General features: G+C 59.0%; 1 protein-coding gene across 1 annotated transcript in view; it reads right to left on the minus strand.

Moving 5' to 3' along the window:
* The window catches only part of HMCN2 (hemicentin 2), a 130,574-nt gene that overhangs the window by 96,375 nt on the left and 9,579 nt on the right, over nt 1-24,620 (minus strand). The window contains exons 2-12 of the mRNA XM_053667844.1: nt 21,732-21,802; nt 20,460-20,618; nt 19,803-19,925; nt 10,989-11,160; nt 10,240-10,346; nt 9,286-9,406; nt 7,042-7,305; nt 3,985-4,129; nt 3,328-3,449; nt 1,355-1,627; nt 143-284 (exon numbers count right to left, since the gene is read on the minus strand). Of these exons, the coding sequence (XP_053523819.1) occupies nt 143-284; nt 1,355-1,627; nt 3,328-3,449; nt 3,985-4,129; nt 7,042-7,305; nt 9,286-9,406; nt 10,240-10,346; nt 10,989-11,160; nt 19,803-19,925; nt 20,460-20,618; nt 21,732-21,802 (1,699 nt within the window). The remainder of the gene's footprint in view (nt 1-142; nt 285-1,354; nt 1,628-3,327; nt 3,450-3,984; nt 4,130-7,041; nt 7,306-9,285; nt 9,407-10,239; nt 10,347-10,988; nt 11,161-19,802; nt 19,926-20,459; nt 20,619-21,731; nt 21,803-24,620) is intronic.

Genomic DNA, 24,620 nt, shown 5'->3' on the forward strand with positions numbered 1-24,620 from the left:
GGCTGCAGCTCCTGACCCCGGAGCCCATGTGAGGCTTTGTTCACGGTTCCAAAGTGATCACCCTCCTGAGTCTCAAACGACCCCTGGAGACTGAGGCTGGGACAGGTCCCCTGGGAGTCCCTGGAGGCCCTGGGCCCCTCACCTGCTGTCCTCTTGCAGGGTGTGACCGTCTCGGCTCCAGGAGATATGAGGCGCAGGGGACCCAGAGGCCAAACAGTGGACCCTCACCTCCATGCCCTGGGAGAAGCGCTGGGACCTGGTATCAATGCTGACTTTCGGAGCCTCTGCAGTTCAAGGAAAAGAACTGTTGGGGCAACTGGGCCATCCCAGGCCCCCACCCCACCCCCACCCCACCACAGCCACTGATGGCAGAGATGCGGGAAACAAAGGCCCTGAAGAACCTGAACCACCCTCGCCCAGGAGTGGCTTCCTCAGGGACTGGGGCTGACCAGGCAGCCACCCAGGCACATCCCTGGGGTGGGGATGGTGGGGGATACCCGGGGGCTGACTTGCCAGTGCTGCCTGGGAAGCCTCGAGCTCCCTGGAGCTACCCCCAGACAGAGCACCTCAGGGAGGCTTCAGGAGGTGCCTGGGCTGGGGGGGCCCACCTCCGGTGACCTCGAGTGGCAGCCAGGCCTGCACAGTGTCGGCCCCAAACGCAGGTTCCGTCCCGGCCAACAGAATGCTCAAAGCCAGCGGACTTGTTGGGCTTGAACAGACCTCGGGGCCCCAGGCCACTCCCACCTAGAAATGGCCCCTCCTGCACCAGTGGCCTGGATACAGCCTCAGAACCCTTCTCGGCCCACCCAGCGGCCAATGCAGCACCACCAGCACCCTTGATTGACCACGCTGCTCCCCTTACACTTGGAGAAAGAGCACCTGGGAAGGAGGAGCTGTCTGAACCCTGACAGACAGAGGCTGCGTCCAGGCCCTGAGACTCCCAGGCAGGTGCTCCGGCAACAGCCTCCTCCATCTCTACCCGTCAGTGCTACCCAACCCCGCCAAGCAAGTCTGATCTCTGGGCTTTCAGAAGTTTCTAGCATTCCCTCCATGTCCCACATATTGGGTGGGGTGGACAAAGAGGCACTCAAAGACACGGGAAAAGGTCAGGACACAATGACACTGGCTTGGCCTACAGCAGTAGAAATTCAGGTTAGATGAGAGGGTGAACTTCCCAAAAGAGAGACACCCCAGACACCGGCTAGGTCTCTGTCTCTCAGGAGGCTCAGAAAACACTGAAATTGCTGACATTGCCTGCCAAAGGTGGCGTCTGCGCAGAGGGGCGGATCGATGGGCTTTGGGGGTAAGGTAGTGTGGGGAACTGGAAGGACAGCCCCGGCGGGAAGAGCCTCACCTCGCACCAGGAGCCAGACGGATGCCCTTGTGACCCCATTGGCGTTGCTGGCTATGCACTGGTACCGCCCGCCATCACTGGGGATGGCGGCGCTGACCTCCAGGGACAGGTCGGCTAGCTGCGTGACTCTGCCCGTCGAGGCCGACAGGACTCGCCAGTCCCGCACCCACGTCAGGTTGTAGGGGGCCTCTCCCAGGACACTGCAGGACAAAATGGCAGTCTCCCCCGGCGACACGGTCACATTGGGTGCAGGGACCAGCTGCGGCGGAGGGTCTGTGGGGACGGGAAGACAGGAGGCTCTGGGGGGGGCTGATGGGGGGAGGGCGCCAACCTGCAGGCCCAGCGCTGCATCCCTCAGGGCACGTGGGCCAGCAGAGCGGTTAACCCACCGAGGCCGGGACCACCCCGGGCCGGGCACATTTCCCGGCGGCCGTCAAACCCCCACCGAGGGCACCAACACCCACTGCAGCACGCAAGGAAAGCTACACACACCCCTCCTCACACCCTTTGAGGCAAAGTTTGTGCCCTCGGGAATAAAGCTCAGGTTTAGAAATACCCCTCAAGAGGGAAAGAACAATGAGCACAAAGCCATTCTCCACGCAAACTGCAGGGCCACTGTGACACCCAAGTGCAGAACCACGGCCTCCGCCCGAGGCAGAGGAGGGCCAAGGAAAGCGCTGTCTCTGTAAGAAAAAGCCACGGAAGTGACAAGGTTAGGGACCATCTAACCAGGGGCGTGGGCCTGAGGACCTGCAGGGGGAAAGCTGGATCCACACAGGCCACAGGAGCCCATGACCTTGACATCCAGGCCAGAAGAGCTTTTGACCTCCACAGCCACTAAAAACCGCAGAAACGAACTGGAGGTCGACATGCTGGGGCAGGTGGGAAAGTGACCATGGCCAAAGTTCAATGGTATTAAGGCCTTACTGTTCACTTTACTAGCTGCTATCATAGAATATTACACAAGAAAGCCTACTTTTTAAAAAAGAGATAGATACTGAAGTGTGTTTCTCTCTTAACTATATTTACACCAACGCACCCCAATACACCAGCAAGTATATTGGGGTACAGGTGTGTTGGGGAGACCTGTGGCAGAAGCTGATCACAGTACATTAGCCAATGACAGGGACTTGCGTTGAAAGCCCTGAGTTCAAGTTTAAAAGAGTTTCGCCACAAAGAGAAGAGGCAGCTACAGCGAACGGTTAGCAAGCGTAGGTGCCGGGGGACAAGTCTCCTGACACCATTCTGCCTCTCCGTGCTCATCACCGGTGAGAAGGGCATCTCCGTTACTGCACACCATGCCCACGTTGGCCACCGCCGTGCCACCCAGCGGGATGGAGCACACCCATGGTGCAAGAACTGCTCTCCCCCCGTTTTCAGGGAAACCCACACACAGGCAGAGGTCTGAGAGGAAGGGGACCGGGCAAGGGGCCACGGGGGAGGGAGCCCAGGCTGCTCAGTCTCCTTCATCTGTCTGGGCCCCGGCTGCCCCAGAAGCGCTGCGGTGTGTGTGCACCTCAGGGTGCATGGGCCTGACCTGCTCCCCTCCAGACAATCGGGGGTCACGGGTCAAAAAACACAGCCAATTTCATTTCCAGATGGCCCAGCATTTCCAACCCTCCTGAGCTGGGGGCACATGGAGGCATAAGGGGTGGGGACCGCAAGATGGACAGTAGCCCCTGAAATGGCCTGTGGGCTGGCCAAGCCCCAAAGGCCACACCAGGAGGCAGGGGTGGAAGGAAGACTGGTGGGGGAGCATGGCCTGAGCAGGGCAAGGTTCCCAACCTTTCTCCAGCTGAGACCCGTGGGCCACCCCAGCGCGACAGCCCAGACAGGGAGCCAGCAGGCAGGTGGCGGCATGGGCAGCCGGGCTCTAGGGGACAGACAGTCCCAGCAGATGGGGACACGCCAGGAGGAGACTCTAGAGGGGAAAGTCAGAAAGGGGGTGAAGAGGGGCCCTCAGAGGGACAGACCTGTGACAACAACCTGGGCCTCGGCGCGCCCGGTCCCGGCCCTGCTGGCCGCTTCGCACTCGTATGTGCCTTCCTCGGCCTTGGAGGCCCGCGGGATCTCCCAGCTGCTGTTGCCCGACTCCCTGCAAACACACAACAGCTGGGGACACACAACCACACTGACCCCAGGCAGAGTCCCGCCCTCGGGGGCCCCGTTCCCCTGAACCCTGCCCAGCGGGGAGACCCCAAGTCCTCCTGGAGGCTGGGTGAGAACAGGCTGGCAGCTGAGGACGTGCACATTCCACATTATGCTGTGTGACTCTGAGCAAGTCCCTTCCCCCTCTGAGCCCTGGACTTCCATCCATAAAGGGGAGGGTCTCAGAGGCCTTTCCTGCCCTGAGCCCTGGGGAGCCAGACCCTACGTGGGGTGAGTTTCCTGGAAGCTGAGGAAGGCCTGTGACTCCGTCCTGGGGCGATGGCCCAGCAGTGGTGGGTCCTCAGGGACCACCCTCCACCCCCCTGGCCACACTGGGAGGTGCCCAGGCTGGGTCACCCTGGAGGGCACACGACCGAGACCAAGGTCCCCCTCCTGCCACCCACTGCCCTCAGATCCCTGCAGGGCACCAGGCCCCCAGGAGCCCTGTGACTGAGGACAACCGCCGGCCAGCGGCCACTTACAGCAAGTGCCTTTCTTGGCCCAGAGGGGCTCCGCGCCGCCGCAGCTGCAGCCGGAAGGGGAGGGCGCTGTGCACGGAGCAGGAGATCAGCAGTGGCTGGTGCAGGTAGCCGTGGATTCGCAGGGGCATGCTGACCAGGGGGGCACCTGGGGACAGGGCCCGGCACTCAGGAGTCCGCCCCACCGCCCCACGGCCTGCCCCCACCACACCCGGTGACAGAGACCCACAGGCACCAGCCAGGAGCCAGAGGGCCGGGCTGTGCCCCCTGCTCCCCCACTGGGCGGTCACCTAGTGTGGGCTGCTGCACCCCCCAAGCCTCAGCTTCCCCCTCTGTGAAGGCAGGCTCATCGCAGCACTGACCTCATCGTGCCGCCCGTGTGGCTGCGAGGAGTGGGTGGGGGTGGCGCATGGAAAGCACCGGGCTTGCTTTCAGAGAGTAGTGAGCTCTGTCAGTGAGAGCCGGGGTTGTTTTGTGGTTTGTGCCCAGACTGGCCAAGGTGGGCCGGGCTGCGCCACCACCTCCTCAGCCACGTCAGGCACGGAAGTGAGACCCAAATCGGATGACCTGCTGCCCAGGCTGGGCTCCCCTAGGGCGACGGTAGGGGCAGGGGCGGGGCAGGGGCAGGGCGACCAACTGCACGTCTGCTCCGAGGGTCAGTTCTGCCCAAAAGTGTTGGAGCAAAGCCTTTCTTCTTAAAAATGAGCATAGTTGGAGCATGGCTGCAGACGGGGAACACACATACATTTTTGAGATAAAATAAGAGACTTCGATGAAATCTCACAGCTCGTGATGAGCCTCGTGGGGCCCCCAGCAGACAGCACCACCCCCTCGCCTGACCCTGGTCTTGAGCATGACACATTCTGTCCTTGGCTATTGGAGTTGAATGGAAAAGTCTGAGAGGCACCCCGCAGGGTCAGTGGCGGTGGGTCAGTGCCTGGAGGAGTGATGGCAGGCATGGGCTCAGCCCTGTCCTGTCCTCTCCCCGTCCCCACCAGACCTGCTGTGATGGCCGGACAATGTGCCAGATGTCCTCTGAGCACAGAGCAGGGGGTGGGAGGGTGGCGGATAACATCATGCTACAGGCTCCCTCCCAGGGGACAGGGGTGGTGGCCTGTCCAGCCACGTCCTTAGCTGTGTGCAAAGCAGCCTGGTCACCACCCTGCCCCACCCCCCGCACACACACTGGAAGCCTCTCCAAGGCCAGCTCGGGCTTCCTCCTCCACCAGCTACACAGGCCCGGAGACCGCAGGCCCAGCCGGGCCTCACCACCCCCATGTCTCCAAACCTGGAGCCTCCTGCTCTCAGCCAGACTCCCAGCCGCCCAAACCTGGAACGTAGTGAAGGAAGCAAGAGGCCAACCCACAGCCCTCCCGCCTGCAGACACCCTTTATCTAGAGCTGAGGTGGGGACCAAAAGCCAGAGCCAAACTCCAAACTCTTAGCCCCAACTCAAAGAACAGGGGAGAGAGACACAGAGGCCGTTATTCTCCTGCTGAAATTCCTTTCTGAAAACTCTCAAAGCTGAAAAGGCCAAGGGAGGGGGTGGCCGGGAACCAGTGCGAGGGAGTGGAGGCCAAGAAGTTGGAAAGAAGTGTCAACTCCTCCCCCACCACGGCACCCTGGTGGCCCCTGCAGCCCACTGCTGTAGGCAGAGGAGTCTGCCCGTCACTGAGATCCCCAGCCAGGAAGACACTGGAATATCGGCGGCATCCACCTCTGTGAGCTCCTCCCAGGCCGCCACCATGGGAATGGGGGAGCGGGCAGGAGCAGGGAATGGAGCCCAGTAGGAAGCCAAAGCCTGTGACTCAGACGCCCCTGCTAGGACCAGAGGCCAAGCTGGAAAGCCAGGCTCCGCCCTGCCCTCTGCTGGCTTCCAATCTGGACGCGAGACCTCGGGGACATACAGAAAACCAGCAGAAAGCCCGCACATGCAGGGACCAACACGGCATGACGTCAGATGAGACCACAAAAGGGCCTGTGCCTACAAGGCACAACTCGACAGCAGCTGCCCTGGTGGGGGTCCTGGCACAGGCTCCCAGCACCCCAAGAGCTGCGTCATTGTGGGTGCATCAGCCTACAGAACCCTCAAAGCAACCCTGTGAGGTGGGTGGCCTCGGTTCCTCGGCTATGAAGTGGGGACACATCTCAGAAATGTTGCAAGCATTTAATGACTCGGTGAGCTAAGGCGTGGCAAGTGCTTAGCCCAGGACTGTCCCATGGAAAGTGCCTGAAAGGAAGGTTAGAACCGTATTGCCACCGCTGCAGTTATGACAGGGACCGTAACACTGAAAGACCAAACCCCCACCCACTGCCCTGCCCACTGCCGTGTCTACAGTGCCCCGCACTAGGTATGTTGAGTGGACAGATAATGGATATTTGAATGGATGGACGGATGGATGAATATTTGGATGGATGAATGATGAGTGGGATGGTGGCTGTTTGGATGAGTGGCTGGGTGGGTAGATGCCTGGATGGACAAATGGGTGGGTGGGTGGGTAGGTGTCTGGACAGAGAGATAAATGGATGGATGGATGGATGGATGGATGGATGGATGGAAGGAAGGAAGGAAGGAAGGAAGGAAGGAAGGAAGGAAGGATGAGTGGGTTCGGGTGGGAAGGTGGGGAGACGGATCAACAGATGGGCAGCTGGATAGGAGAGGTGGGAAGGTGGATGCGTGGGGAGATAAGTGGGGGGATGTGTGGGGAGATGGATGTTTGGATGCAGAAATGCGTGGGTGCGTGGGTGTGTGGATGTTTGGATGGGTGGGTGAGTGGGGGGTGGATGTTTGGGTGGATGGGTGGGTCAGGATGGACAGATGCATACATGGGCTCCTAGCTGAACGCATGGACGGATGGATGACTCTGTACTAAGTCCGTGAGCCAGGGCTACAGCTGAAGCATCTCCGCACTCAGCACCATGCCTCTCGGAGCTCGCTGCCCACAGAAGTTTACGAACAAACACTCCCTAATCTAATCCGATCTAATCAAGGCAGGCTTCCAAGAAGAAGCCGGTGGACAAGTGAGACAGAAATCTGGGGCTGGTAAGAGCCGTCACTCACCTGGGGCCCCCCCGCTGTAGGCAACTCCAGAGACGCGAAGGAGGGGGTTCCCCTCGTGGTCCTTGCCCTTCACCTTGAGGTAGAAGCGCTCCTTTGGGGCACGGAAGGGCGGCCCACCCCACAGCTGATGGGCGGATCCGTTGGCGAGCGGCTGCACGGGCAGAGTCAGGAGGGCCCGCCCCGAACCCTGTGAGAGCTCCACGGAGTCCACGCGGCCAGGGGCCTGCAGGCCAGTGGCGTTGATCACCAGGGAGATGGGCACCCCTGCAGAGGGCGGGGCGCGGAAGGAGGGCTGGCGTCTGCGCTGGGCTCCAGGGTCCTCCCCAAGCAGGGGCCCTAGGTCTGTCGGTCAGGGACCAGCCTGCCTGGACCCCCCTCGCCAAGCTCCAGCACCCTCCCCTCTCTTCCCTGTGCCCGTTCGTGTGGGGGTGGGACAAGGAACCAGGGGCCTTGCTACTGTCCGTGGTCCTGAAATGCCACCTTCCGTCCAGCCACTGCTGTCCCACGGCTGCATCCCCTTCGCTCCGAGTCCTTAGCCTCCCATGGAGTGTAAGTGGGAAGAGGTGTTTTTATCACCCCCCCATCTGCGAACTCCAGTGGGGGCCGGCCTCTGGCAGGCCCCGGGACCGTCCTCAACGAGAACTGGCCCCAGCTGGGGAACTCCGACTCTCTGACTCTTGCCCCTTCTCTCCCTGTGCTTGGCGTTGCTTCAGTTTTCTAGACGTCTTTTCTATGTTGTTGGAAACGTACTTTCACACTCTCCCAGAGAACAGAGAACTGGACTTGGGGTTCGCGATTTTGTTAGATAATTTGGGAACGTCTGTCTGGTCTCCTTCTTTTCAGATGTTTTTTATTTTTTTCCTCAGACACCATCATCCAGGAACCAGTGGCTTTAGTTGGTCTGGTCCAGGAAACGTGGCCCTGACATTTCTTTTAAGAAACATCACACAATCTGGGAAAGGCAGACGCAAGTCCAGAATCCAGACTCCTCTGAAAACCCGAGCACGTCAGTGCCGCACCCTGACGACCAGCCACCAGGCCACGGGGGCTGCTCCCCGGGGCCCCGGCACCAGGGCCAAGTGCCAACCACTACTTATCGTTTGCAATTGCTCTGATATTTCTCTCCTAAAAAAGTATCTTGGACCCACATCTTTATCAAAAGCAGAAACCCAGTGGGTCGGTCACGCGTGACCCCCCAGCCCCCATTACACTGGGGTCTGTTCCTGGTGGGTGTTCGGTTCTCAGGCCCTACTCTCGCAGTCCACTAAAGAGTTCTCGCTAAGGGTTCCTTTGCTCTCCTGGCTTTAGGGTAGAAACTGCCCCGCCCCCTCCTGTCAGGGGCAACAAAACACAAAAGGGAGCAGCCCCTGTTCACTGTGAAGGTGCCGCTGCCGGCCCTGGCAGGGACCCGGCAGGGACACAGACAGGGCCTGGTAAGAACGACAAACTGCAGAGGAGACATGAGAGGAGGGCCGACTGCCTGGCACGCACCATTTTTGGTCACTGTTCCGTGGGCCAGAGTTCTCCTGACCTGGTCTAGGTCCCTCCCCATCTCTCTTCTGAGCTGCTCCCAGCAAAATCCTCCCCACGGGCCCCATGACAAGGGACTGTATTTCCAAAGTCTAAGTCGGGGCCCCTGATCTGGCCAGCAGACGGTGTTTTCTGGCCTGGAGCTCTGGCTACCTGGGCCAGACACCCCTGCCTGTGCCACCGTGAGCCTCCTCTACGAGGGGCAGTGACGGGGCACCCGGTGGCCTCCGATCTGAAACTGGCCCTGCGCCTCCACCTCACCGAGCCCTGGGCTACCTGTCGGCCCCCAGGGCATCGACATGTCCATCAGGACACTCACTCCCTGAAGCAAGACACCAGTGTCCTGTTTGGGGAAGCTGGCACCTCCCCGGCACCTGTTAGCTTGTTGGCCCTGCTGGACGTTCCTTGGAAAAGTGGGGAGGGGAGGCTCTTGATGAACGAGCCTGAAGGAAGAGAAAGGGGGAGGTGGGAACTTGGTAGCAAGGATGGCAGCTGAGGCCCTGGTGGCCCTCAGGGGCAGGGAGCATGTTCTAAAGGAAGACGGTCCCTGTGTCCCCTGGGCCGGGGCGTGGCCTGGGGCTCAGTTCCCTGTGGCGTGGGAACCCAGCCTGGGCCCCCCAACACGTGGGCGCACACTCGTAGATGCCCCCAGAGCGCCCACCGTCTCCCAAAGGCAGGCCCACATCTTCCGGAGGCAGCCCCGGCAGCAGGTACCTTGCAGCGGCCACTCGATGGTGCGGTTGAGGTCCAGGGAGGGCTGCGTGGAGAAGCCAGCTCGGAAGTTGATGTTGCTGATGCCCGTGACCCTCACCGAATGGCGGCCACTGCTGTAGACCTAGCGCAAGACCAGGCCCATGTCACCGAGGTGCTTGATGCCAGCAGCCAGCTCCAGGGCCCAGGTGCCAGCCCAGCCTGACCCGGAGTCAGTACTTGGAATTCTCCCACCTTGGCAGACATGTGAGTAACCTACCTGCTCCCTGGGGGCCCAGCACGACGTGGAAGAAGCCCCAGCTACACCACTGTCCCAAGCAGGCTCCACCCCCAACGCCCGCAACCTGTCTGTGCCCCCACACCTCCAACCCCAGCCTTGCCTTCCCCGTGGGCATCAGAGACCTTGGCTCGAGGAGGCTCAGCATCTGCAGGGCAGGAGCCGAGGCAGCACCCAGCCCAGAGCCTGGTACCCAGCAGGCGCTCCACAAACCTGCGCCCGTCAGCAGGAGCTCACGTGCCCCGGAGGCAGCAGCCAGCCGCACCCCAGAATACTCCCTCGGGGCTCCAGCCTGCCCCAGCCCCCGGCTCCCAGCACCCTGCAGACCAGAGCAGGCCCAGCTTCCCCTGCCAGACCGGTTCCTCCGAGCCTTCCCCCGAGGTCACCTTTGCTTCTTGTGTGCCTTCTTCACTGGACAGCGCAGAACCAGCTGGCTCCGACACCCACTTCAGGACATTACAAGTGGTTCCTCCAAGTCCTTCTTAAACATTCCCTAACTAACCCAGACACTGCAGTTCCTCTTACAGATTCGAAACAGAATACTCCCCTCTGTTCTTGACCCCTTACTGCTATTGCTATGCCACCACCCACGCTCCAGCCCTCAGCTTCCCAGGCCCCCGGACAGTGTCTCAGCTCCGTGCAGCCAGGCTCCCCACAGCCTGGGGCCCGCTGGTCCCTACCTTGATGGACCACAGCCCCGGATGCTCAGGCTTAAAGGCCACGACCTTGGCCGAGTCAGGGATGTTGAGAAGCACGTTGAGGCCCTCGTCCTTCTGCAGAATCCTCCCTGTGGAAGCCCCAACGGCTGCTCAGTCCCTGGCACTTTCCTGGGGGTGACAGAGGCCCCACCCTGCCCTAGGGACCCATGGCTCTCCACACACCAGCCTCAGGCTCCCCAGAGTAACTGAAAGGGGGCCTTAGGTGGTGCTCGGGCCCCCACCTCCCTCTGCCCGCCGCCCTCCTCACTCCCTAGGGGGCGGGGTGAGCCCCTGGCCTCCAGACCGGGTGCCCATGGCGTCTCAGAGCATCAAGCAGCCAGGCAGCCAGGCCCAAAGCACACCGAGCCTGGGTGGTCCCAACAAGTCACCCCACCCCCCGTGACCCCAGCTCCCCTTCTGTACACCGGGCTGCCAATGTCTTCCCTGACTGACCGGCCAGGCCACCGTAGGGACCACTGAGAGAGTGTCCAGGAAGACCCCTGGGAGCCTTCTGTCCCGGGAGTTTCCTGATCTTAATCCCCTCATTTGGCTTCTACCAGCCTCCCGGCTTCCTTGCCCACCACGGGGACCCTCTCTGCCCTCCACCTGGTGTCTCCCTTCCCAGAGCCGTGTGTCCAAACCCCCTGCCACCCCAGGTCTCTGTCTGTGTCATTCCAACTCCCAGCTCACTCTCGGGGCCAAAGAGGAGACCAGCCCCGGGGCGCACGTACCCAGAGGGTCTCGGACTTCGATCTCGGGCCCCGGGCCACTCAGGGAGACGGTGACCTCCTTGAGGCTGGGGTCGAAGGGGATCTTCCATGTGTGCTCACCCTCCTCCTCGTGGTTCGTGGACAGCAGGTGCACCTTCGAGGCCTGGATCGCTGACTCCACCCACTTCAGCACCTGGGAGGCAGGTGTGAGAAGCTGAGGACAGCATGCAACCTGGACTTCTTGCTTGTGTCTGGCCCACCCACGACAGGTCCCTAACAGACTGCCGTCTGTGTGCAGAATCTGGTTCCACGCCCGCCCACCCACCTTGGGTTTCAAGCAACATGCAGGCTTTCCAGGTTACTGGGGAAGCAGCCCCATGCCCCCTGAGCCCCACCAGGCCCAAGTCACATGTCATTACCCTCCTGGCCTGGGGACTCAGAGCTGTGACACCTGAATCAAGGCATCTGGAGGACTCAGCTCAAAGGGAAGGAGCAGGAAGTGCCCTTCTGCTGGGAAGACTCTTCCCTTCTTCTTCACCTGGCCAAGTTCTACGGCACCCATCGCTTCCTCCAGGAAGCCTTCCTGATGCCTCCCACACACGGATGAACCCTGGGCACCTGGAATCTTGCCCCAGACCAGTGTAGTTCACCATCGCCCACCAAGGGGCCTCAGACTGCCCCCCACCAAGGAGCCACGCTCTCTCTAAGCAGGTCCGAGACGACCTGCTGCACAAGGACCTCTTGGTCCTTTTACCATATTGAGAAACCACAAGTCCTTATTTTCTATAATTGCCTATTCATTCTAAAATCTTACATGGTTTGGCCCTGGCTGGTGTGGCTCAGTGGACTGAGCGCTGGCCTGTGGACTGAAAATTTGCTGGTTCAATTCCCAGTCAGGGCACATGCCTGGGTTGAGGGCCAGGTCCCCAGTTGGGGGTGTGTGAGAGGCAACCCATCTGTTGCTCTCTCTCTCCCTTCTTTCCCTCCTCTCTAAAATGAATGAATGAATGAATGAATGAATGAATGAATAAATAAAATCTTTTAAAAGAAGGGTGTTACAAAAAATAAAAATAAGGCCCTGGCTGGTGTAGCTCAGTGGATTGAGCTCGGGCCTGCGAACCAGACAATCGCGGTTCGATTCCCAGTCAGGGCACATGCCTGGGTTGCAGGCCGGTTCCCTGCAGGCCAGTTCCCAGCAGGGAACACACAAAAGGCAACCATACATTGATGTTTCTCTCCCTCTCTCCTTCCCTTCCCTTCTAAAGATAAATAAATAAAATCTTTAAAAAAAAATAAAAATAAAAATAAAATCTCACATGGTTTGGAGAGGTCCCACTGAAAATCGGGTCGCAGGCAAGCACTCTCTGCAGAACCCTACACCACCTAACATACATTTAGACGATGATTTTAGGGGGTCATCACCTGCCTTCAAGGCCACTCCCTGAGCGCATGGACCCCTGTTAACAACCCCAGACCCCGTCTATGATGGCATCTCATGGAGCACAGAATTATTCTGTTCCTCCAACCCCCCGCCTTGGCCTCCATGACCCCACGTTCTGTGGTTCACCTGCCCGGCCTGACCCACGGTGCTTACTGGGCCTGACCCCAGGGCTCCCTGGGCCGCCCCCTCACGCCTGTGAGCCCTCTCCAGCAACCATCCCCGGTCGTTCACGCCCCTCCGCCTGGAGAGGTTTGGTTCCCTAGTACACGCTCCGCGGCAGCGGTCTGCACGCCAGTTATTCACACTCAGGAGAGTCAGGCCTGTGTCCCCGATACGCAGGGAGCTCACTGAAGGCACAGACGCTCTGCGGGGCCCGAGCTCAGTGGGTGGCGTGAAGTGGGCGTTCAGGGGGTGAGTGTCCCCGAGTGTGACTGAGCGAGGACACGACTCCTGAGTGGGGCCTTTGGTTCGCATCAGGTTCAGCTGCGGACACAGACGGCTCACTCAGCTCCAGGAGCCCTCGCCCCGGCTCACACCCGCACCTTTCCAGCAGCCATCCCAGATTCCAACAACAACAGAAACCAGCCCTGACAACTACGGCTCCGTGGGTTGGGTGTCATCCCACAAAGCAAAAGGTCGCTGGTTCGATTCCCTACTGGGGCACATACCTGGATCCCATCCCGGTCTAGGTGCGTACGAAAGGCAACACCGATCCATGTTTCTCTCTCACACTGATGTGTCTCTCCCTTTCTTTTTCCCTCCCTTCCCCTCTCTCTAAAAATAAATAAATAAATATTTTTTTTAAAAAAAAGAGAGAGAACCAGGAAGGAGAGAGAGGAGGGGCTCCCGCGGTCACAGCCTGTCTTTCCAGACAAGTCACTGCAAGAAGCTCCCTGTGCGAACCCGGAAACGGAAACGCGAAGCACCGGGCACCCAACTGAATGACAGACTGGCACCTCCTCGACTGCCGAGAGAACAAGACCACGTCGAGTGCGTGGAAAACCCGGGGTGCGACCCCACTTTCTCCGTGGGAGGCACGCGGAGGAACAGCACGGACACCTGCACGTGGTCGTCTGCAGTTGGCAGAACTATCCGCACTGTGACTGTGAAACTGTTTTGTGTTATCTTGTAGGATAAAACAAAGAAGTAAGGATGCTGACGTTTTCCGAAACAAGGTCTTCTCTTATGGCTAAGTGTGAACAAGAACCACAGGTATTTCATTTCCATATAAATTTGCTCTGAGTGCTTTTATTTTTTTTAATATTTTATTTTTAGAGAGAGGGGAAGGGAAGGAGAAAGAGAGGGAGAGAAACATTAATGTGTGGTTGCCTTTCGAGCGCCCTCGCACTGGGGACCTGGCCCACAACCCAGGCCTGTGCCCTGACTGGGAATCGAACTGCAGACCCTTCAGTTCGCAGGCCGGCGCTCAATCCACTGAGCCACACCAGCCAGTGCTCTCCGGGTGTTTTTAGAACCCAGTGGCTCCTGAGTACCACTCCCCACTAGGGTTTTTTGGAGAAAGGGCTGATCCCAAGTCCAAGGCAGGGAGTTTACAAGTAAGGCCGGGAGAGCTGGTGATTCTATCAAGCAAGGGACGTTCTCAAAGGCTGATGGGGACGTGTCCAAAGGGCACAGGAACCGCTTGCAGGAGCTGCCACCAGCTAAATGTGGAGCAACTGGAGCCCCAAACAGAACAGCTGCAGTTGACCAAGACTCACTCAGTTCTGTCATTCACGTCCCCACAGTAATACTGCAGAAAGAAATGCGAAATTCAAAACAACACGGCCTCACTTGTCACCAACGCGGGCGACTTCTCCATTAAAGAGAAAGGACCAAGCGCGACCCCGGCCCTTCTGATGGGACTGTGCTTCAGAGAAGCCCAGTCCCGCCTGTCGCTGAGCAAAAGCTCTTCTTCGTGGAAGGGCGGCCACTGAGAAACATGGAGGGGGCGACGCAGTCAGGGAATCGGCGTCTGCAGCCTTAATGAAAGGAGCGCTTCAGGCGAGGGTCCTCCTCGGATGCTGCAACCGTCAGGTGGAAGTGGACGGGGGACTGGACGTCCATGTGGAGACCCCGCCTCCGCCCACAGACCGCCCGAGTCATGGAGGGGAAACACGCCACGCCATGCAGAGAGCGGGCTGTCATCGCCCTCACCCACCGATCAAACTTGTCATCGGTCACAGCGGGACAATCAGGCATCACTTGCCTGCTGGTGTGAGGTAAGAGAAAACACACACGGCCCCAGCCATGAGGTGCTCCTGCCAGAAACCTCGGCCTCCAACTAATCAGTCATTTAGACCTAAGTCCCCGTTTAGGGGAAATAGCTGGAGACAAAGGAACAACTTAGCACCATAAGGAAGCAATCAGACAAATCCGGAACGTGGGACATCGTAAAATCAGTGCCTCTGCAACCAGTTAGGGGCACACAGGAGGGGGACGCGGCTGCAGATGCGAGAGACTCTGCAGACAAAACCGCCCCGTGAGACGCGCCATCCTCGATTCAATCCCCTGGGAAGAAGCGGTCAGAGGAGACGTTCTGCGGAAAATCTGAATATGCACTCAACAGCCACGGACGCTAGCGCTCTTAATTAGATGGTTTTGTAGGTTGTATTGGAGACTACTTTTTTCAATGCACACTGCATTATTTATGGGAAAGGTATCGTGATTTTGCAAAAAGTATAGAGAGAGATGAAGCAGGTGGAGCAAAAATGTTAAAGGCTGAATTTAGCTGGTACATATATATATATTTTTTACTTTTCTATATCTTTGACATTTTTCATAGGACTTTTTTTAAGTAAAAGTCACTTGAAAAGAACACGCATTGCTTTATTTTCCATACGAACAACGGTAAACCTACTTCTGTCCCAACCTTACAGGTATCCTCTTGCTTGGCAACTCTTATCAACAGGAAGTGGCTTCCTGGAACACTGTTTGAAGAAATGAGAAGCCACATCCTGTTGCAATTTTCTGAAGTTCTGTGATTGATTAGCAATGTCTGCCATGGGTATAGCATTAGAAAGTGGTGTCTTGTGTGCTATATATTAACCATCTCTGCTCTAAATCATTATCCTTTAACTCTGCCTACCACGTAATCTTGCATGGAAAGGAAAGGAATTGGGAGAACTGCCCAAGATTTAGAAAACGTGTGTGTTTTGTTCAGGCTGAGCTAAAGCACATGTGCCTAGATTTTATAGCTAGATTTAAGTCATTACAGGATAAGAATCCCACCTTCTGAAAAACGCATCTGTTCTTATGCTTGGAACGACTTGGTTCTTCTGTTTTGCCTAGCTTTCTAAGTGATGTTTCTGTTGAAAAGGTCCCACCTGTCTTCACCAAGGAGTGGGAGCAGGATTCTTCAACCATGACAGGGAGGCCTGGAGGGGAGCCACAGCCAAGGCTCCCAGCTGGACAGAAGCTGGCAAAGGGAGTGAGGCAGCTCCTCCAGCTCAAAGCAACAGCTCCGTGACCACTGTCCCGCCCCAGGACAGGCCCTGTCAGGGGTCAGGAGGAAACCTCAGCTGAGCAAAGCTGGCAGGAGCGGGTGGCAGTACCAGCTGACAATTACCCAGATAAGTCACACCGCTACTGTGTTGCAATGGTCATTATAAGCTCATTCTAGAATGTTCTGAGGGAGGGAAGAGGCCCAGGAGTTTAGACTACTAAACCATGGGGAGGGCTGAGATGGGCCGGAATGCCAGCGACCCCACCAGGAGGTAGCCTGCCCATGGGGCCTGCCCTGTAATCACAGAACTGCACAGGAGCTGGGGTCGGGGGGCTGGCCGTCCTGCTCATGGCAAGGCCAGACCCCTTGTGGGCCCAGGCCTGGGGTGAGGCCTTCTGGCCCCTGTGATGCCCCCAGGGCTCCAAGTGGAATCCAGGGAGCCTTCCCAGAAGAGAGCCTTCAGCAAGCAAAGTTAGTGTTTATTTGGTGACAGCGATGGCTTCCAGATGTTAGCGAAACTGGGGGGTGGGGGTGAGCCTGGGAGCCAGCGATGCACTGGGGCTTGTCTCTGTCACTGATGGGGGAGAAATGAAAGAATCTGGGAATGCTGCCCCGGCCAGCTGGCCGAGGCTCCGCCGCACAAGGCAGATAAATCATCCCCCCGAGGCTCCTCCGACACTCACCCGCCAAGGCGGCCGAGGAAGCAGAGAGTAGGAGCCAGGGCCCGAATGGGCCTCCGGGCCACAGATGGAAAAACTGAGGGCCTCACCCCGGGCCCGGTAGCACCAGGAAGTCCGTGGGCATTGGTGGAGAGAGGGCTCCAGCCTCTGCCAACAGGGTACCCGAGGCACTTGTCCCAGGCTCTACCTGCCTGAGAACCTTGTCCAGAGAGAGTGCACGCCCTTTGGGGGCTTCCCTGGCTCCTGGGGGTGGATTCTGGGCCCCATACCAAAGTGCAGGGGCTGGAGCCCCAGCTGTCACCCGCCCTCCCCAGGGCTTCCCACGCAGTGACCTCCCTGCCAGCTCACTGGGCAGGGCTTCTCCTAACCCAGCTGGGCACACGGGGAAACAGAGGCCCAGAGACGCTAACACCCTGCCTCGAGTCACACTGCAGGCAGGTGGCAGGGCGGGATCCTGAAACCAGCGTGTGGCCCTAACCTCTCGCTGTCCCTCTGCCTCTGGATAGGGTCCAGGATGAAGTCATCTCCGGGGCCTGTGACTCCTGGGCTGTTAATCAGAACCACCTGGCCAGACCTCCCTCCGCCCCTCACTGTCTCCGCAAGCCGGTCACCTTTCCCCTAGTCCATGCGCAGAATCTGGGCAATTGACCACATTGGTGTCTTCGGGTGCTAGACAAGGGCAGGGTCTGAGTCTCCGGAACGCAACTTCCCAGGACCCGCGAAGCCTGCAGGCTGATGGGGTTTGCCCAGAAACTCTGACCGTCTGCTGGGGGTGGGGGGCAGTACGTATGCTGAGTTGGGAGGAAGCCTGGGGGACAGCTGTGCTGGGGCAGGTGGCTTCTTGGATTAAGCTAAGTCTCCATCAAAACTGCACACCTCAGGGACAGGCCCCAAGGCCGTGTGTCCGGCCTGCCCGGTGTGCTGCAGGAAGGACGGTAAAGCCTCCAAACTACCCCTGCCAGGGGCACGGAGTCTTCACCTTCCTTTAGTTACCCCTGAGCCCCAAAGGGGTCCCCTGGTACCAATGAGGCCAAGCCCACGACTGGAGAAGCGCATTGCTCGCAATACCGAGACCCCAGCTTGATGGGGGACGCCCTGCATGCCCGGCACCTGAGGCCACCCTGGCATGTAGCAGATGCTCGATAAACTCAGGACGGCCAGAGTGGGGCATGTGTCACTCCTGCCACACCGGACCTACTGTGGAAGGTAAAAGGACTGACTACACACACATGGTTTGGGGGTTCTGCAGCTTCTGAGAACTCCTCCTCCCAGTGCAGGCACCCCTGGCTGGGGCGAAGGCGCCATTCCTTCTCCCGAAGGGTGACCACAGCCCTGACTGCCCCGGCCGCTTTCCCAGGCTTGCCGAATGTCTGGGAGCATCTGGCAGGGACCAGGCCCAAGGCATTAAGCTAACAAACCACAGAGCTGTGCGTCCAGGAAGGAGAGGGATCCAGGCCCCTGCCCAGAGACAGTTTGTTCTGACCATCGGAGGTCCCTCTGAGCACCACCCAGCCAGGGCAGAAGCCTGGCACCGAGGCCAAGAGCAGGTGGACTCACCCCCATTTTCCTGCCTCGAGGGAGAGACCAGGGCATCCGAGCCCCCCGTCTGGGCAAGCCGTCCTCCACCTGCCCGCCAGCGGCCATGCTGTCTGATTTGCCGCTGGCAGGAACCCAGTTCCCATGCAATTGCCCAAACAGGTCTCCCCCAAAACAAGGACTGGGCCGAGCAGTCCCTGGACTGGGAAATGCCTTCCACCCGTCCTCGGCCGGCTCCCTGACAGAACGGACGGACATGCCAAAAAATAAAGCCTACCATGTCGCAGAGAACCATAAACGCCATCCATCAGCGGGGAGGTAAGGCTCACTAATCTAAACACGGCCCGGACGGCTCTCTTTAGTCCATAAATACATGACGCACAAAACCTGCTCCAGGAGGGGAACACAGGACGGCCTCCAGGCTGGGGCCTCCCTCCCAGGCCTCAGGCACAAGGGACCCTTCCCCTGTCCACCTACCAGCTACTTACCAAGCACCTGCTATGAGCTGGAGGCCAGGCAGGGCCTGCTGATACAGTAGCAAACAGGACCCATAACGGCTCTGCCCTCAGGGAGTTCACAGCCATAAAATTACAGCCATGCAAAGCAGCAGGGGGCGGGACTCGAGAGGGTACGAAAGGAGACTTCATCTTGATCGAAAATCAAAAAAGGTCGCCCAGAGGAGGCGCATTTACTTCACCTAACACTGGGAAGACGAGAAGGAGCCGGAGAGGCAGAGCGGACACAGCGGAGAGACCAGGCTTCGTGAGCAAAGGCCCCGGGGTCGGGAAGGCACGGGCCACTGAAGAAACAGCAGACAGGCCGGCAGGGCAGGGGCGGTGGGCGAGGGGACGGGCACAGGCCACGGGGTTGGAGGGGCGGAGGTCAGAGAAGGGTCTGGACCTTCCCGGGAGACAATAGGAGGGACCTGCGGGCCAGACTTATTTTTAGAAGAATCCGGCGGGATGCTGGAGCCAGCTCACATGAGCCCGAGAAAGTCTGCTCTGAGCACCACTTTCCAACTCTGCTCCGCAGGCGCAGGACGGCAGCTTGAAGTCGTCCAGGACAGGAGTATTTACACTACAGAAATGAGTGTTCTCGCTCTTTCCAGGGAGGTAGCTGTGAAACATCGACCAGCACGCCCCTGGATCGCTCTGGCTCCAGGGAAGGAATGGACACGCAGGGCGGAGGGAGTGGGGAGAGTCCTGCGTGGCCCTGGAGCCTGGAGGACGGGAAGGGCAGGCACCCGGTCCGAAGAAAGGACGCCGACACCTGGTCCATGGACGCAGACCATTGCTGCCCCCCCCCACCGGGTCAGGCCACAGGGACCAGCGAGCCCCTCCTGGCCAAGTCCTCCAGCAGGGCATCCTGTCCCGGCAACGCAGCCTGACTCTGGCGGCTGCCTGCAGCCCTCCAGCGCTCCCAGTCTCCGGGGAGAAGCTTGCTGCAGACCCTGGTTCTGCCAAACTCTGCAAGTCTGTCCAGCCCACAGTGACCAGCTGCAACACCCAGGCTGAAGCCCTGGGTGCTTCTTTAAGCCCCAGTCTCTTTACCTGCAAAACTGGGAAACCCGTGGCACCTGCCTTCGGGTGGATAGGAGGGTAGGAGGGTTCGGCCAGATAGCATCGTAAAGCCCTAAGCACCTGCCACAGGTGAATGCTCAGCACTGCTCACCTGGGAGGCCGACACAACCACCGGCGGAGCCACCCACAGACACAGGACGGTTGGGGAAGGCTCACCTCTGTCACCTGCTGCTTATCCAGGTGGAACACCTGCCCGGAGCTGGTGGCAGCGATCTCCTCGTAGGCCAGGTAGCCAGGATGCGTGCGGTCACCACAGTCCCCCGTCAGCACAAAGACCACCTGGGGAAGGGACATGCAGCCTGGCTCATGGCTTCCCCGCCCGCCTGCATCAGGTGTGAGTGGCAGGGACAGACCGGGGAGGAGCGAGCGGGGCCAGCCCTTTCCTCTCTGGGCTCAGGTGATGCTTCTGTGAAATGGGAATGATGAGTGTGCCCACCCCCATGTGGGTTGGGGGCTCAGCACAGGGCCAGGAATATATAAGGTGCTCGGGACATGGGGCTGCCAGGAGGAAGACGGATTGCGTGGACGCTGGCAGGGTGCGAACGGCAAGGGTGGGGTGGTCTCTACCAAGAGCAGGCCTGCCTCACCAGGGAGGCGCGAGCCCCGGTGGGCGGGGACCCTGGGGCATGAGAACACACTTGGAGTTCACCAGACCGGCCGGGGCTGGCGGGCGCTGCTGGTGGAGGCTGGACCCCGGTGGTGGGTGAGAAGCACTCGGACTCTGCCCTCGCTGGGGCTCAGGGCTGCCTACGCGAAGAGCCCAGCTCCCTCGGGACCTTCCCGCACTGGAGCCCCACGAGGCGCTCCGCTCACCTGTGACTGCTTGATCTGCAGCAGCTGCAGCACCTCGTCCTTCCGGTGGTGGTCCTTCGCCCGGGCGTCCGAGAAGACGTAGATGAAGGAGCCAGGGTGGGAGACCTCCACCGCCGCCTTGATGGCCCCCACACTCATCTCAGGGCAGTCGCCGCCACCCTGGGGGACAGGGCCATGTCAGCAGCTGCTGCCCAACAGGGACTCCTCCGAAACCAACAGGGAGGTGGGGGGAATCCCTGGAGCTGCCTCTGTCCTGCCCGTCCAGGGGTCAGGCCAGGTCCCCTGTCCCTCCCCTTCCTGAGACAGACCCAGCAGCCAGCCTGCCTTCACTTGAGACAAGGGGCGTCCTTCATTCACTCACCCATGCAGGAGTGGCCGCCCCTCCCACGGGCTCTGTTGTGGGAGGCAGGCACTACATTAATAAGTACAACACGATGATTTAATTACCACTGTGATGAGTGTTGCAAGTTGGAGAAGAGGGATGGGAGCCACGGGGACATCCAACAGATGCCCCAAGGCAGCCACGCGTCAGCCAAGGCTTGGAGGACTGAGGGATGGGGACAGCATCCAAGCTGCCACCTCAAAGCCGCTGTGCAGCCTGCTCCGGGGTGGATCCCAAACACCGCCCCCCCGCCGTGCCTCCCCCCGCCTGCCCCCAGATGGGCGCTCTCTGGGGAAGGGAGCCCGCCCTGTGTCGCCCAGGCTCGGGCACACCCAGAACCAGCAGCAGGTCTGCACCTGGTTCCTTTGTAGTAAACGCCTCTCTCCCTGGTTCAGTCACTCACCACACACTTACCCTCTCTGTGCAGACCCTGCTCTGGGCCTGGGGGGACCTGCCCTCAGGAAGCCGCCGTCTCAGGGGCAGGGCAGGCACAGATGCTGAACCAGTGTTGCCAAGAAGCCCAGGCAGCCACAGGGCGTCTGGCCCAGTCTCAGGCCTGGGTTTGGGCTGGACCCTCTGGGATCCTCTCAGCTACCACGCCCTCCTCCCACCCCTTCATCCGTTCACTAAATCATAAGCACCTACTATGTGCCAGGCACAGGTACCTGCCTCCTGCAGGTACTTGGTTCACTGAATAAGGAAAAAAGCCCAAGATACAGAACCTTCAGGACCCTCGAGCCACACAGTGCAGGCCATGGACAGAACTGGGCAGCCAGGATCAGTGGGTGCCAGAAGCCGCCCTGGTGGCCCCTGGGTGGCAGGAGGACCTTGGCCTTCGGCACAGACTTGGAAGGCCCAGGGAGCCCGCAGCCAGGGGCGGGACAGCCCACCTGCACGTAGAGTTCTCTCAGCTCCCTCTGAAACACCTCTGGGTCCGCTGTGAGGGTCACGGGGCCAACATCTGCAGGGGAGAGAGAGAGGAGCCCAGGTGGGCGCGGACCCCAGCTGTGTGGCAGTTACACAATGTGCCACCAGAGGCGAGAGGAGTGGGGGTTGGTGTCTCAGAGACCCCCACAAAACAGAAAGTGCCAAGGGAGCAGCTCCCGGGCCTGCCAGTGCCCAACCTGTAGGAGGGGTCAGGCCCCTCGGTCCCTTGCTCCAAACAGGCCCAGAGCTCCGGGGGAGGGCAGAGACAGCTCCCCCCTCAGAACCACAGTTCCCGGTCGTCCGTGACCCGACTCCCCTCTGCCAGCCCATCATCCCCATCGGTGGTGGGACAAAGGAACAGAGAAGGGAGCAAATAACCTTTTGGACCTCACAGCGACCACGCGACACCAGGCTGGTCAACCAGAGTGGAATCTCCCAGAAACTCCACCCACACAGTAGCTCCCTTAAAAAGTGCAAAATTAAATGACAGAGAGGGGCACAGAGCCACTGGAACCTTCGTCCACTGCCGGCAACGGGGAGAAACGGTCCAGCCACTTTGGAAGACAGATGGAAACTTCCAGAAAGTTAAACATGCACCTGCCAAACATGGTCCAGCCCTTCCCATGAGAAATGAAAACCCGTGTCCATGGCAAGACCTGTGCTCGCAGGCGCCCAGAACCGGAAAGAGGCCAACAGCCCGTCCCTGGCGGGTGGATGAGCAGATCCCGGCGTGTTCACACCGTCAAACACTCCTCCCGAGGAGCACAAACCGGCTCCCAGCACAGGCGACCGCACGCATGGAGGGCTCCACGGACACCACGGCGCCAGAGGGGAGCCGGACCCGGGCGCACGTGCTGTGCAGTTCCACTCACAGAAAGTTCTGGAACAGGCAGAATTCGCCTAAGGTGCAGTCGATCGAGCAGAGGTCGTCTGGGGGACAGAAAGACTCGAGGAACTAACTCTGAGCCAAAGAGACTTCCGTACTGGGACAGGAGGGGGGCTCCGCGGGGCGCGTCCCCTTGTGAGAGCGGCTCAGTGTGAGCTGCTCGGCTAAATCTCAGCTCTGGAAAGGGCGGTGGGTGGGAGGAGGTGCAGGCGAGTGAGGCTGGGCGGCGGGCACGTGGGAATTCGTTCCACTCTCCTGCTTACTTTGTATATATGTTTGAAATGTTTCCTAGTAAAAGTTTATGTTTTGTTTTGTTTTTTCATGACAGTCATTGAAAGCCACCACTGAAACAGGGACTAGAATTTCAACTTGCCGTTGCCGAGTCGCCGTGTAATGGGGGTTTGTGAGTTTGTGTGAACACCCACTTTCTTTGGAAAACTGTTCATTTGCATCTCTGGTGGACGCCAGTAAGGGACTATTTTTAGTTCAAGAATTCTAAATTCCAGTCGCCCTAAAAAAATTCCCATCCCAGGCAACTAGTCAGCAGGCCTCGACCCTTCTGAGAAAGGAAGCCCGCGGGACCATCCAGCGTCCATGCCCAGTTATCGAGGAAGAGTCTAGACTTCGGCTTCCCTGCCACGCACCGGAACAGTCTCCCCGAGTGGCCCCATCTGCACTTACTCATCCAGTCCAGCGCCCCTTCCTCGCCTGCTCTCCGTTCACCGAGCCTCCCCCAGCGCCCCCCTCTCCCGGAACTCTGCAGCCAAACTCTCGGCCTTTGACCTCACACAGATCCGTTTGGAATCCTGGCTCCGTCCTGCACCAGCCATGGGCCTCCCGGAGCTGACTTCACTGTCCCGGGATTCAGAATCCCCATCTGTAACACGGGGTGTGTAATAGCATCTCCCCTCACTGAGACCTGGCCCTGAGAATTCAGCGAAGCCCGGCGCGGAAGCTCCTGGCAGGGAGCGGGTTGCGGGGCGAAGGCTCGGTGAATGGGAGCCCTACTCATGGGAACGTGGTATTGTCTGCGCTCCAGCCTCTCACGAGGCACCGAGGTCCTCAAATTCTGGTTTGACTGAGAAGAGCAGTCAATTTACTCAACGTTGGTTCTTTCCTGTTTACATATTAATGCACGTTCATTGTAAATACCTAACACGGGTGATACATTTACTAAGCGCCTATTGAGTCCTGGGCCATGTGCTGAGATGCTTCCTCTGTGTTAGTTCACTGAATCCTCCCTGGCACCCATGGGGCCAAGTCTTAGGCACAATTTACAGAGGAGAAAATGGAGGCCCAGAGAGGTTAAGTCACTTGACTGAAGTCACACAGCCCACAACCTGCAGAGCCGGGACAGGCATCCAGGTCAACGCAACTCCTGGGTCTGAGCTTGACAACCGCTCCCTGTGAGCTGTGCACAGGAACCCCCGACAGGCAGAAATGGCAGGGAGTTCTACCAGCCAGAAATCGTCAACTTTATGTTCACACACAACCTTCAAAACTCTGACGCATACCTGCGAGCGTGTCTCTCACATAAGCACACACCATCATAAGCAGGACTTCTATTAAAGCATAAATAACAGACCCTTTTCAACTCGGTTCTTTTCACTGCATGTGTTGTGAGCCTCTTTCCAGAGGGCCAAATGCTCAGTTCAAAATCATTTTTAATGGGTGCAAAGGATTTCCTTTGTACTAACGTGTACCGGTGGCCTTGCCCATCCCATGCTGCTTTGATCCCTGTTTTCAGCATGAACAATGTTACTAAGAACACCCTTTATCTCATGGCACTGGCTCGTCTCCTTGGAGATGCCCCACAAGCAGAACGACAGGGTCCATGACAAGACCGTTCATAAAAACTCTGGATGTAAATTCAGTAACCTCATAACTGTCTTCCTGTCCCCAGATGTTCCCGCCTCTGGTCCATCCACCTGCCAAGGTACAGCCACCAGCCTGGTGCCCAGTTTTG

The sequence above is a fragment of the Artibeus jamaicensis genome, unplaced genomic scaffold (assembly GCF_021234435.1).
Source record: "Artibeus jamaicensis isolate MK-2021 breed Jamaican fruit bat unplaced genomic scaffold, CSHL_Jam_final contig_471, whole genome shotgun sequence".
NCBI lineage: Eukaryota > Metazoa > Chordata > Mammalia > Chiroptera > Phyllostomidae > Artibeus > Artibeus jamaicensis.